Raw genomic sequence first — 13728 nt, 5'->3', positions numbered from 1 at the left:
ATCCCATTGATGAGGGCTCCACCCTCATGACCACATCACCCCCCAAAGCCTCCATTTCCTACTGCCATCCTCTTGGGGGTTAGCATTTCAACATACAAATTTGGTGAGGGGTGGGCAGCAAAAACATTCAGTCCATTGCACGGATGTATGGGAACTCTCTATTATCTTTGCAATTTTTCTATAAATCTAAACTATTCTAGATTTTTTAAAGTTTATTAAAAAAACAAAACAAAAGAAGGCTCCCATTGGCTCGGCGGCCTGCCTCAGTCTACACCTGGGACTAGAATCTAGGTCATTTGAATCTAAGGCATTTTCACTGCTGAGGAGCTTCCGCTGTGACCGCATAGAAGGTAAGTGTGTGTCTGTGGTGGTTGAAGGTACAGGAAGAGTGGCTAGTAAGTACTTAAAATCAAGTAATTCAGGAAGATCAAGGCAATATAAAGTAGGTGAGTGCTATGGCTTTGGAAAGAAAGTATTTCAAGATCCAGAACAATCAACTGATAGAGGGAATCAGCTACCACAGAGCTAGGCATAGAAATGCAGAGGCTGGTCAAATAGCAGGTGGTTAGGACACAGGCAGAAGACCGGGAACAAAGGGCCAGAGATCAGATAGATATTTTAGGAAACAAGATTAGAGTCTAGAATTAGAGTAATAGGTACTGAGAATAAAACTAATTGTACCTTTTGAGCTAATTATGGTACTTTTTATCCTCCTTGCCCAGGGAGCCTTAAAAGGTGGCTAGGCTTGAGCCCACAGGTGAGAGGGAGCTGGGATAACTGGCTGGAGTTGGGGAGGTGAAGGGATGGAGAGCCAGGAGTTCCTGATGCCTGCCTTCCATCTTCACAGTCTTCTAGGTCAGTCTTAATCTAAACTTGGGTTTTTCTCCCTCATAGCCTAGTCCCCTCATGCTGTTCCCTTACATATCCTTCTACCATACATGCCCTCCCACCCATATCATCCTTTGGATCTTTCAATGAACCATTTGAGCTTCTTCCCTACCCACTCAAATGTCACCTATGCCCAGTGCCTAGTTCTCTGAAACATTAAATATTAAGATACATAAATGCTAACATACTATAACCAGTAACATAGTTCTTTGCCTCTGCCTCTAGAATTAAGCCAATCTTAAATAGTTAGAATTACTATCTTACATGATCATGCCACATGGCCTGCCTCTTCCCCTACCCCTGTAGCCACCCATTGCAGTGAGCTCCCCAAGGCCAGGGACCATGTTTCATTCATCTGTATCTTCGTTATCTTAAGTGCTGGCATATAATAGGCCCTCAATAAATTTTTTTCCAATTTGAATAAAGCAATGGCCACCCTATTAAAATTGCTATTCTCCCAACATTGTCTCTTCTCTGTTTAGTTTTTCTCCATCACACACTGTCATAGGCTGAACTGTGTCCCCCCAAAAGATGTTGAAGTCCTAACCCCCAGCACCTGTGAACGAGACCTTATTTGGTAATAGGGTCTTTACAGATGATCAAGTTAAGATGAGGTCATTAGGGTGGGCCCTAATCCATTATGATTATGTCCTCATAAAAAGGAGAGATTTGGACAAAGACATATGCACCCAGGGAGAACGCCACGTGAAGATGAAGACAGAGATTGGGGTGATGCAGCAAAGCCAATGAATGCCCAAGATTGCCAGCAAGCCACTAGGATGTAGGAGAGAGGCATGGAACAGTCTCCCTATCAGCTCCCAGAAGGAACCAACCCTGCCAACACCTTGATATGGCACATCTAGCCTCAAGATCATACAGTCCACTACTGTTTTGTGTGTGTGTGTGCATATGTGTGTTTGAAGATTGGCACCTGAGCTAACATCTGTTGTCAATCTTCTTTCTTCTTCTTCTTCTTCTCCCCAAAGGCCCCCAGCACAGAGTTGTATATCCTACTTGAAGGTCCTTCTGGCTGTGCTATGTGGGACGCCGCCTTAACATGGCTTAGATGAGTGGTGCCACGTCCACACCCAGGATCCGAACAGGCAAAACCCTGGACTGCCTAAGCCACTCAGCCATGGGGCCGGCCCCAGTCCATTACTGTTTAAGTCACTCAGTTTATGGTACTTTATCACAGCAGCCCTAGCAAACTAGTACACTTACCACCTTCACCTCCTACCTTAATAATTGTCTCCTTGACTAGAAGGTAATCTCCATGAGGTCAGGCATTTTATCTATTTTGTTCACTCATGAGTCCTCAGCATGTAGAACAGTTTCTGGTACACCACAGCTCTCAATATTTGTTGAAAAAAGTAATATGCATGAATGCTTTGGAGAAAAGGAATTCTTGACATTGACTTGGACATTGTTTTCATTTGATTTCAATTATAAAGCAACAATAGAGAACTTTATCAATTTAAAATAAAATATACAACATCCTCTGGCTACCATTTGGGAGGGGGGAATCCTAAACCCTCAGAAGTTGTAGCTCTTGCTGGTTTCCATCGTTCACTAATGGCAAAGTGCTTGGGACCGTGAATATACAGTTATGGTAGGGAGGCCAGCCATCAGGGTTTCCTTGTTGCTCCTTCTGGCTTTTAAGTCTACTCCTCTGAATAAGGGAAAGTAAGGTCAAGGGTAGGAAACTCTTCTCCTCTTCCTTACCTCCACTACCTTCCTTCTACCATGGCCCCAAATCTTTGAATGGTTGAATGCATGTGTTCAGGAATTAGAAGAGAATACTTCTAGTTTCTTTTTCTCCCTGCCACTAAAAAAAACAAAAACCACTTGTATTTATAAGACCCTTTCAGTTTTTTCTCAGTGTAGAAACCAAGTAAAGAAAAAGTTTTCCTCCACCCTTTTAGGGTCCCTGGCTGGATCTGAAAATTAAACTGAGAAAGACAGATTAACAGGATAAAAACATACACATTTATATTGTTTTTCTTTTCTTTCTTTCTTTTTATTTTTTGAGGAAGATTAGCCCTGAGCTAACTACTGCCAGTCCTCCTCTTTTTTGCTGAGGAAGCCTGGCCCTGAGCTAACATCCGTGCCCATCTTCCTCTGCTTTATATGTGGGACGCCTACCACAGCACCGCGTGCCAAGCGGTGCCATGTCGGCACCCGGGATCCGAACCGGCAAACCCCGGGCCGCCAAGAGGCAGAACGTGCAAACTTAACCGCTGCGCCACCTGGCTGACCCCTATAGTAAGTTTTACATGACTTGAGAGACTTCATAAGGAAATGAAGACCCAAAGAAAAGGCAAAACTTACTTGCGTTTATATTCGGTTGGACAAAGAGAAGCAACTGTGGAAAAGTGACTACTAGGTGGGGAGGCTAAAGGAAGATAAGAATAATTTTAATAAGGTCTGTTTGTATAGGATTCTCTTGGTCTCAACTTCTCCTCCTTGATGATAAGAATGTTACTTTCCTTCTAGTATAGGAAGGATATATCTCATACGAATTTCATCTCCCGTTTTTAAGAAAAAGAAGGAAAGTCAGTGTTTTTCTTGAATTTGCTGTTTTTCAAGTGCCCCTAACTCAAAATAGTCAATATGGTAGTCCCTCCTTATTCGCCGTTTCACTTTCCATGGTTTCAGTCAGGGGGGATCAACCACGGTTTGAAAATATTAAATTGAACATTCCAGAAACAATTCATTAGTTTTAAATTGTGGGCCATTCTGAGTAGTGATATGAAATCTCAAGCTGGCTTGCTCCATCCCACCCAGGATGTGAATCATACCCTTTGTCCAGCATATCCATACTGTATACGCTACGCGCCATTCGTCGCTTAGTAACCATCTCGGTTATCAGATCGACTGTGGGAGTACTGCAGTGCTTGTGTTTAAGTAACCCTTATTTTACTTCATAATGGCTGCAGAGCTCAAGAGTAGTGATGCTGGCAATTTGGATACGCCAAAGAGAGGCTGGAAAGTGCTTCCTTTAAGGGAAAAGGTGAAAGTTCTCAACTTAAGGAAAGAAAAATATCATACCAGAGGTTGCTAAGATCTACAGTAACTTTTATTAATATTGTTACAATCGATCTACTTTATTATTAGTTATTATGGTAATCTCTTACTGTGCCTAATTTAGAAATTAAACTTTATCATAGGTATGCATATATAGGGAAAAAGCAAGGTATACACAGGGTTGGGTACTACCCATGGTTTCAGGCATCCACTGGGGGTCTCAGAACGCGTCCCCCACGGAAAAGGGGGGACTACTGTATGCCAAAGCAGCTTACCGGGGGGACATGCCCTGAGCTCCTTCAGCAGGAGACTCAGCATTTCTCCATAGTCCTAGGAAGTGGGTATTATCTGAAGAGTGAGAAAACAGTCAGTGGTTACCACCTTACCCCAGGCATGAAGAATAAGCAAGGGGTACAAATCAAGCTGTTTACATTTCAATCCAGTGTCCTGTCTGTTGTATGGGTCATAAGCACGCATGTTTTCTCTTTTCATGTCTAGGCAAAGAAAGGAAGGATGGGAACCAAAAACATGAAAGAGACTTGGTTTTAGGATTGGGAGGAACAGAGAGAATTCTGCAGGGCTTTGGACTCTGTAGCCATTACCTCTGGCATCTCTGAGGAGATTGCAGGCACGAGCAAGGGGAGGAGAGGCCTGAGTTCCAGGAAATGAGGACTGGCCCAAGTGTCCCCCTCAGTCAATGGTCTTCCTTCAAATACACAGGCAGGACACACACACATCCAAGGGCAGCAGCCTCCAGAGATGGTCTCGATAGAAACCATCCCAGATTCCCATGACAGGCACCGGGCACCACTTAGTCAAGAAATAAGAAAGATGAGCACACGAAAGAGAGGCTGGGATGAAAAAATATGGAGATTAGTCAACCAGAAGTGAAAGTGTGGGTGAGGAGGAGGTAGAGAGTGAAGAGCGTGGGGCTGGAGGTGGAAAGACCACATTCTTGTGCTTGATGTGCAAGGGTAACAGTGAGCAGACTGAATGCTGTTTCTGAGATTCCTTTGACCTTTTGATACAGAGCTACGGTGCAGGTATAGACGTTGCCACAAAAGCCCTCAGGTGGCGTCTCGATCAGCTTCACATGGCACTATGGAGCCGATAACCACCAGTGGGAACAGGACGAGGAAGAGGGCTGGGGCAGAAGGGTAGTGGCGCCTCTGCAAATCCACAGGCCTAGGAAGGAGGTAGGCTCCTCGGCTGCCGCCTGGGGGCATCTAGTTTCAAGGCTCACTTAAGCTTCTGTAGCTTAAAACAGGCCCCTACGCTCTGGCATCACGAAACGACCCTGCTGCAAATGCTGCGGTTTCGAGGTGACCTTGGTGACCCTTTATCTCAGATTTACAGTCCTCACTCATTCCCAGATCTCTGCTGCTAAGAAGGGTTTTCTAGAATTCTAGGTTATTCTATGGCCTTCCAAGAAGGCTCCCCGCAACTCCTTTCCCTAGAAATGCTTGGAAGGACAGGCAAAGCAGCCTGGAGACTTCCAGTCATTTACCTGGACACCCCCAGTGACACAGCTATCGCCACCCCTCTCAGGGGCTGGGCTCTTCTGCACGGTCCAGGGCTCGCTTGGGGTAGGGAGTGTCTGGGATGCGACGCGCCCCTCGGGCGGGGGGTGCCGCCGGCGGGTGTCCTGGGGCGGGCTTCTGGGCCTCGGGAGCGCGGGAGGCGGCCGCGGCTCCGGCTGGCAGGCTGCGGATGCTTGGTGCCCGCAGCCGATGGGAGGCGGCGTGAGCCCGACAGAGCGCGAGCGCTCGAGCGCAGCCTCCTCCCGCTCCCACAATGCACAGGGCGGCGGCGACGGCGGCAGCATCACCGGCTGCCGAAGCGGCGGCGGCGGCGACCCCAAGGCCCCTGGGCACGCGGAGCGCTCGCGCCGGCTCGCGGAGAGCCCGGGAGTGATGGCGAGGCCCCCGCGGGCCGCCAGCGCCTGAGGCGCCCCGCCCCGTCCCGTCCCGTCCCGTCCCGTCCGGCGCGGCCCGCCCCGCCCCGCCCGGCCCGGCCCAGCCCTGCTCCCTGCAGGCGGCAGCCCGGGCGCTTCCTAGTCGGCGGGGCGGCCGCCCAGGCGAGGTGCGGCCTCCGCGCGGGCGGGGGGCGTCGGCGCCGTGGGCCGCCATGGCCGCGTCCGAGCTCTACACAAAGGTGAGGCGCCAGCGTGGGGAGGGGGCCGCGCGGCCCGGCGCGCCGGCTGTCAGGCTGCGGAGGGGCGGGGGCGCGAGGGCCCGGCCAGCGCCACCCCCTTTCCGAGCATTTCAAAACCCCCGGCCCGGCCTGCCCGCCGCCCGCAGAGGCGCCTTCCTCTTTCGGGCGTGGATGCTGAAGAATGCGGCGGCGGGAGGCCTGACTCAGGGGTCCCTGGCCCCTGCCACGCTTCTTGGGCTGCGAGCAGAGCGTGTTCGGAGTGGAGGGGGGGCCCGTGGGGATGGAGGAGGGCGAGCCTGGGTCAGGGTTGCCCAGCCTCCGGCTTACTTTGGGAAAAATCCCTGCTGGTGGGAGATGCTGGATCGGGTAGATCAGATGCTCCCTCCCTTGGGGACACGCGCTTAAAATAACGTCTGTTGGTATGCGGTGCCGCTTCTACCGCCCGCCAACCTTTCTGTGAGATGATTTGGAATCCTGCAAACGGTCGCCAGTCGATTGTCACCTTTCGCCGCCCGGTTTCAGATTGGTGAAATCCGAAATCACCTGGGGCGGCGAGCCCCTGGGGAAGATGCCGCGGGATAAATGGCAGCTGATTCATGGGCTGGGCTGGGAGGGTCGGTACTCATTTGTCGTTGGGAGTTTGCAACCTGCGTGTAATACCTTAGAGCCTTGTTAGGCTCGATGTCTTCACCGTCCGCTGGGGCGACCCTTTTTCTTCTGGGTTTTGTTTAAGAGAAGTGGCAGCCTTTTCTTTCTTATCCTGACACCAGTATTCTCTAGGTCTGGTAATCTCTGAACGGCTTATTTTGAGAACTGTTCCTTTGAAGACCGTTCTGAAAATTTGTCTTGGGCAGTGCGTGGTGCCCTTTGTGAATGTGGTAGTCATGGCATTTTACACTCTAACTCCTGTGTAGGTAGGTGTTTTGCCAGTTATTAATTACCTCAATTCCAGTTAACTGAACTGGTTTAACTTTCCAAGTTCGCATTTGCAGCTGAATCTCCATTGAGAGTCCTAGAATCATTGATTCCAAACGCGACCCAGCAAGCCCAGGGCCCAAATTGCAGCCTGTTATAGAAGAAAGAGATCTGGACCAACCCTAAAGAGACCTGGATTCTAGCTCTGGCCTTTTCACTCACTGTGTGACCTTGGGCAAGTCATTTAACCTCTGCTTCTTTCCTCAGCTGTAAATGGAGTTAATTATACCTGCCCTGCATCTCTTACAAGGCTGCTGTGAGGATCAAACTTAATAATAGATGGCAGGGCACTGGCCCCGTGGCCGAGTGGTCAGGTTCGTGGCCGAGTGGTCAGGTTCGTGCGCTCTGCTTCGTTGGCCCAGGGTTTCCGCCTGTTTGGATTCTGGGCGCCGACGTGGCACCGCTCATCAAGCCATGCTGAGGTGGCGTCCTACATGCCACAGCTAGAAGGACCCACAACTAAAGATACACAACTGTGTACCAGGGGGGGCTTTGGGGAGAAAAGGGAAAAAAAATTAAATCTTTAAAAAAAAAAAAAGACGGGAAAGCTTTTGTAACCTGTAAATTTCTCTACGAATATGAGGTATATGATTAATTTCTTCAACGATGAAATGAGTTTGCATGAAACTTTCTCTGGGACCCGTCTCCTCCCAGCCCTAGTCTTAAAGACTGCACGATTGGAACTTCTCTCTAAACCTAATTTCTTTAGGCATTGTAGATCGCTAATGTGTGAATGAATGCAACTGGAAACTGGTCTGAAGTTACTTTATTCACATTTATATAGTCTAACTATGTGCCAGGTATTGTTCAAAGTGCTTTACAGATATTAACTCGTTTAATCCTCATAGTAAACCGTATAAGGTAGGTACTAAGAAGTATCAGAGTCCTTTTCATCTGAAAAGATATGGATCTGTAAACATTCTTTAGTTGCATTTTTTTTTTTTTTAAAGATTGGCCCTGAGCTAACATCTGCCAGTCTTTTTTTTTCTTCTTCTTATTCTCTCCAGAGCCCCCCAGTACATGGTTGTATGTTCTAGTTGTAGGTTCTTCTAGTTCTGCTATGTGGGACGCTGCCTCTTCATGGCTTGATGAGCAGTGCTAAGGTCTGCGCCCAGGATCCAAACTGGTAAAGCCCTGGGCCAGTGAAGCAGAGCACTTGAATTTAACCACTCCGCCACAGGGCGGGCCCCTCCTTAGTTACTTTGTATAGCCCCCCACTCTTCACTGTGGCGAGGAGTCCATCCTTGAGCTGCCTAATTGTAGACAACTTAACTAAAGACCGATTGGATAATAAACTGCTGTTGGGTTTTGGATCTGCCTTTTTACTCCCAAGATAACTTTCGAGAAAAAAATTAAAAAGCTACTGAGATTTTTTAATTATAAGGTTTTGGGTTTTGTCATAGCTTCATCACAGCCTGTTTTAAAATTCAGCTTCTAGGGGCCGGCCCAGTGGCGCAGTGGTTAAGTTCGCACCTTCCGCTTTGGTGGCCCAGGGTTCACCAGTTTGGATGCTGGGTGCTGACATGGCACTGCTTGGCGAGCCATGCTGTGGTAGGCGTCCCACATATAAAGTGGAGGAAGATGGGCACAGATGTTAGCTCAGGGCCAGGCTTCCTCAGCAAAAAGAGGAGGATTGGCAGCAGTTAGCTCAGGGCTAATCTTCCTCAAAAATAAATAAATAAATAAAATAATAAAATTCACCTTCTAGTCATTGTAAAGACAGACTGGTTTAGACATCAAGAATGGAGTTGAGCTTAAGCTGCTTTCTCCTGAATACGCTGATGCCTAAGAATAATCTGGTCACTTGGCTATTTGTTGGCTAATTCTTTTTGTGAATGGGCCTTAGTTTAATGGTGGGCAAAAAATTAATTGAGCACCTCCTGGGTGCCAGGTACTCTGCTTACAGTTGAGAGGTTCTAACAATGATTAAGATACGGTCCTTTCCCTCAAAGGGCTCACAGTCTACTTCTTATAGTCTTGACCCACTTTGAATCTCCAAGGGCACGAATAACCTCCTGTTCCTTCACCAGCAGGCAGACAGCTGGTATGGTATTTATTAGTAGAAGTTAGGGAATGGGGTGGGACATGGGGAAGGTTGGAATGATTCTAGAGATAAACGCTTGGGTAGTGATGATTAGAGGAAGAGGGAAATCATTAGAAGTAATGCCAATGAATAAACACAAGGATATTTCCCTTGCAGACGATTATAGGGAAGGAAGTTCTGGGGTAGATTACATGGAAAGATGTATTAGTGACATGCCATAATTATGGTATTCAGCATAGCGGTTAAATCTGAAAAATGCCCTTTAAAAAAATGTCATTCAAAGCTTAAAGGCAGATTTTGATGTGTGATACAGATCAGCTCCTATTAAAGCAAGAGACCAATTTATTCTTTTTAGCTAAAATGATAATGGTTTTGTCACAGCGATTTAACAGGGCTTCCATTTTGTAAATTTTTCCAGCAGTATAAACATTTTAAGGGCAATAGTTAGGTTCCTAGGATATAACATATCTGGAAACTAACATTTTGGTTAAAACATGTTTGTTGGTTTTTCAAATAACAGCTTTATTGAGATAGAATTCATATACCGTATAATTCACCAACTTAGAGTGTACAATTCAGTGGTGTTTAGTGTATTCACAGAGTTGTGTGTCGATTTGTTTTTAGATCCGCCTGGCTTGTTCCCAAAAGAATTGAAGGTGGCTGTGATATCTCATTGCTTATGATTTTGAAAATATTGGCTAGTCTTGACTTGCCAGTGAATATCTGAATCATAACATCACCTATAGATGCTTTCAGCAGCTTCCAAGGATTCAGCATTTGTGGAGCAGGGTTTATTAATTAGACCTAAGTGGATGCCCAGCAGCAATAAAATGGCATGCTAGTCCTCCTCACATTAGGTTCCCAGACACCATGAATGCTGTAGAATGGCCAAGATTACCTGAAGTTGTTTAACTAGGAGTCTCATAGTGTGTCAGGGTGCTGGGTTTTGTAACAGAACAAAAACAATCTAAAACCCCCACTTGGAAAGCCACGTAAACTTTCCTAGATGAAACAGCTGTTTAGGCCAGTGGCTTGTATATTTGTATTCTTCCTCTCCTACCATATTCCCTTAGACCTGCTGAAGCTACATGGCCTAGATTTTTTCTGGGATAGTTCCAGTTTTATATTCTATGCCATTATCCCTTTGCTTAATTAATTAATTAAATTAATTAATTTTTATTTTATTATTTTGTTTGGTGAGGAAGATTGGCCCTGAGCTAACATCTGTTGCCAGTCTTCCTCTTTTTCGCTTGAGGAAGATTGTCCCTGAGCTAACATCTGTGGCAATCTTCCTCTATTTTGTATGTTCGATGGCACCACAGCATGGCTTGATGAGCAGTATGTAGGACCACGCCCGGGATCCGAACCGGTGAACCCCAGGCTGCTGAAGCTGAGTGTGCAAACTTAACTACTACGACACTGGGCTGGCCCCTCATTGTCCCTCCCTTTAAACCATCAATCCTGGAAATTCTAGTATTTTGGTGTCAAAATTGCATTTCTTAGACTGCTTCCCACATCTTAAAGCAGGACAGAAATGTCATCTCTGATCATGTGCCCTGATTTAGGGTTTGGCAAGTATGTTTGCTTTCCTCAAGTCTCCTGACCCGCCCCTGCCATCTGTGTTTCCCGCTGATGTCCCCAGGCCTGTTAATGGCTCAGCTCTTCTCCTAGTCCCTCAGGTTGGAAACCTCAGCAGCCTCTTTCCTTGTCTCTCATATTCTCCTCCTTCTATACCAATTCTGATTTTACTTACTTGACGTCCAGCTGACAGTTCTCTGTCTCAATGACCTGTACACATTTCTGTCTTCTTATAGTTATTTGTGTATACGTTTGCCACCCCCACAATACTTAAGCTCCCTGGGATGCTGATCGGGGTTTTGTTCACCTCCTGAGAGCCTAGCACAATGTCTTATGCATAAGTAGGTGCTCATTAAATATTTGTGGGATGAATGAAAGAATACTTAAACAGGATAGAGACAGACTGAAACTAGTGGTTTGGGATGATTAGTCCACTTGTAAGAACGACGCAGAGTGTCAAGAAGTGGTTAAATGAGTAAGCACATTTGCAGGCCTGTTGAATAGGATGAGTAATTGAGAGCAGAGCTGGGAGCCAGGGAGACCAAGGAAAGTGTTGCAGGAAACAAAATGGGAAGGTCTGGTAGACTGAGGCGCAGGCAGGCAGTATGGGAAAAAGGGGGACAAATCTGAGACAGGTCTCTGGTTAGATATAGAATGGGAGGGAGAGGGAATAGTGTAAGTTAACCCCAGGAGCTCTAGCTTTGGAAACTGGAAGTTAATTCCCATTATATCATGAGTTTTTGCTGACTGTGAGACTTATGAGCTACTCAGAAATGCTTTTTTAGACTTCTTGAGCAAAGCAGAATGCTCATGATTTCCTTTTGAAATTTGTTACTGTCTTTTGAAGTGTGAAAGTTCGGTGTCCTGCCCAGTGGCTAAAAGATGACAAAGAGGTTCCAATTTTAATGAGAGTTGCTACTGCCAGATAGCCAGTTTAAAGCTTCCTGCTGCTTTTCACTTTCTAAAATAGGGGAACACTGGAGGAAAGTCTGAATGAGTGGTGTTCCAAGGATTTAACTACACCCTCCACAAGGTTGAGGTGGCGGGGGGTGGGGGTGTTCATTTCTAGCTTTTCTGTAGGGGAGTGTGGGAGAGGAGAGACAAACCTCCTTACCTTCTGTGTTATCTCAGAAGGTAACTGAGCTGCTCTCTTTTTCATTTTATGGATTTTGCTTCCATCAGGGGAGTCTAGGGGCACATGGCCCACTGCAGGATAGACTTGGCTTTGTCTCCACTTTAGGAAATTCCTAATGAAATGTAAGTTATTCTTGGAAGGGTAAACTCCTGGCTGATCTATGGAATAAGGCCTGGCCCTAGTTAAAATATTGTGTGGGCAACGCCAGTCCTTCCACTCCACCCTGACCAGCGTGTCCTCTGTCCCATAGTGGTCTTCCCAGACTTTTTCCATTTGTCTACCTGGGGAGTTTGTCCTCTCCTTTCTCTCCAGTGCCTGCCTCTCTATGTCTCTCCCTAATCAATTTTACTGAGGTATAATTTACATGTAATAGAATTCATTCATTTTAAGTGTACAGTTTAATGAGTTTTGAGAAATATATTCTGTCATGTAACCACCACCGCATACAAGACAGAGAACGTTTCCATCACCCTCAAAAGTTCCCTTGTGCTTAGCTTCTTCTCTTCCCCACCTTATTCAGAGTCTACTGGAGTTGTGCTTGCCTACCCGGGCAGAGACAAGAGCTGTATGTGTGTTTGTTTTCAAAAATGTATGTTAGAGTTCCAGCTTAACCCAACCAACAGAGATGCTTAATGCAGGGGCCTGACCTTGGGTGTCACTCCTTTGGAGTTCCATTGACAGTGGGAGGTGGGAGTAGATGGAAAAGGAGTTCAGATGGTTTCCTTATCTTTGCTTCACAGTTACCCCTTTTCCTTTATTAATGGTGTCCACCTTTGATGCCTTGTTTCTGTAGTGTGCTAAAATGCCCTTTGGTTAGTTTTGCCCATTAACGGTTCTGCTGCCCCATCTACCTTAGCTTTAATGTCAGTCGGGGTTTGTGCTGATAGAGATTTTTAAATTTTACAGAAACTTATTCCTGGTTTCTTCATGCCTTGGACATTCTCCATTTCTCTTCTAAGTCTCCTCAGTTGGAAGTCTCCTTGACCAGCAGCCATTAGCATTAAACATCTCCTTGTACAACAGAGACTTTTTGCCAATTATAGAAATTAGGGATGATGTGCTTATGTTTTGATTTCAAAATAATGGCTCCGAGCTTGATTGAAATCAAGGGAGAAGTGCATTATCCACTCCTAAGTGTTTGTGAAGACCATTTGTCTACCTCCTTTGGCCTGATGAACTGCTTTGGCCAAAACTGTGAGCACATTGCTGGACTGGAAGGAGACCGGACATAAAAAAGACAAGTTTTGTTTATCCTTGGTCACTCATAGAAAAACGTGCATTGTCCTGGCCAGGAATCCCATATGTGTAGTTGGGGTTTCTACTTCTTGGTAAATACATACTGAAACTAGAGGAATTTCAGATTGAGAGAAGTAAATTAGCAGGGCAGTAAAGAGGTTAGACAGATTAAAAGGACAGAACTCTTTAGAAAGATGAGGGTGAGCTGGGGAAATGGCGAAGTGTTTAACATTAAGAATAGCAGACATTTGTAACGTCAAAATCTCAGTTTAGTAGGGATACTTGTTAGATCTTGAAATGTTATTTAAAATGAATTTCTACTTGAAACATTGTTTTATATTTGTGAAACTCATTACCTCAAGTTATGATATCAACTGAGATGTAGTAGATAAATAGGATCTGGATGATTCATGGATCATAGCTGTGACACACCAACTTACCAGATCTCTCTCTTTTTTTTTAAAGATATTTTTCCTATTTCTCCCCAAACCCCCCGGTACAAAGTTGTGTATTTTTAGTTGTGGGTCTAGATGTGGCATATGAGATGCTACCTCAGCATGGCTCGATGACCGGTGCCATGTCTGCACCCAGGATTCCAACCAGTGAAACCCCGGGCTGCCGTAGTGGAGTGCACGAACTTAACCACTCAGCCACGAGGCCGCCCCAGGTCTCTCTTTGACGGTGTTAAACAGTT

At 46.1% G+C, this 13728-nt stretch overlaps 1 protein-coding gene across 4 annotated transcripts in view; it reads left to right on the top strand.

Annotated features, from left to right (window-relative positions):
• Positions 1–5863: 5863 nt before the first annotated feature.
• Positions 5864–13728, top strand: part of MYO5A (myosin VA) — a 180760-nt gene continuing 172895 nt past the window's right edge. For 3 of the 4 annotated variants that reach the window (XM_046649615.1, XM_046649609.1, XM_046649605.1), the window contains exon 1: positions 5938–6066. In XM_046649615.1, coding sequence (XP_046505571.1) covers positions 6040–6066 — 27 coding nt within the window. In that variant the 5' untranslated portion in view covers positions 5938–6039. Of the gene's footprint in view, positions 6067–13728 lie in introns of all 4 variants that reach the window. The other variant, XM_046649630.1, reaches the window with a different exon arrangement.

The sequence above is a fragment of the Equus quagga genome, chromosome 2, assembly GCF_021613505.1.
Source record: "Equus quagga isolate Etosha38 chromosome 2, UCLA_HA_Equagga_1.0, whole genome shotgun sequence".
Classification (NCBI taxonomy): domain Eukaryota; kingdom Metazoa; phylum Chordata; class Mammalia; order Perissodactyla; family Equidae; genus Equus; species Equus quagga.
Note: the sequence above shows the minus strand (reverse complement) of the source record. Positions and strands in the feature narration are given on the sequence as shown.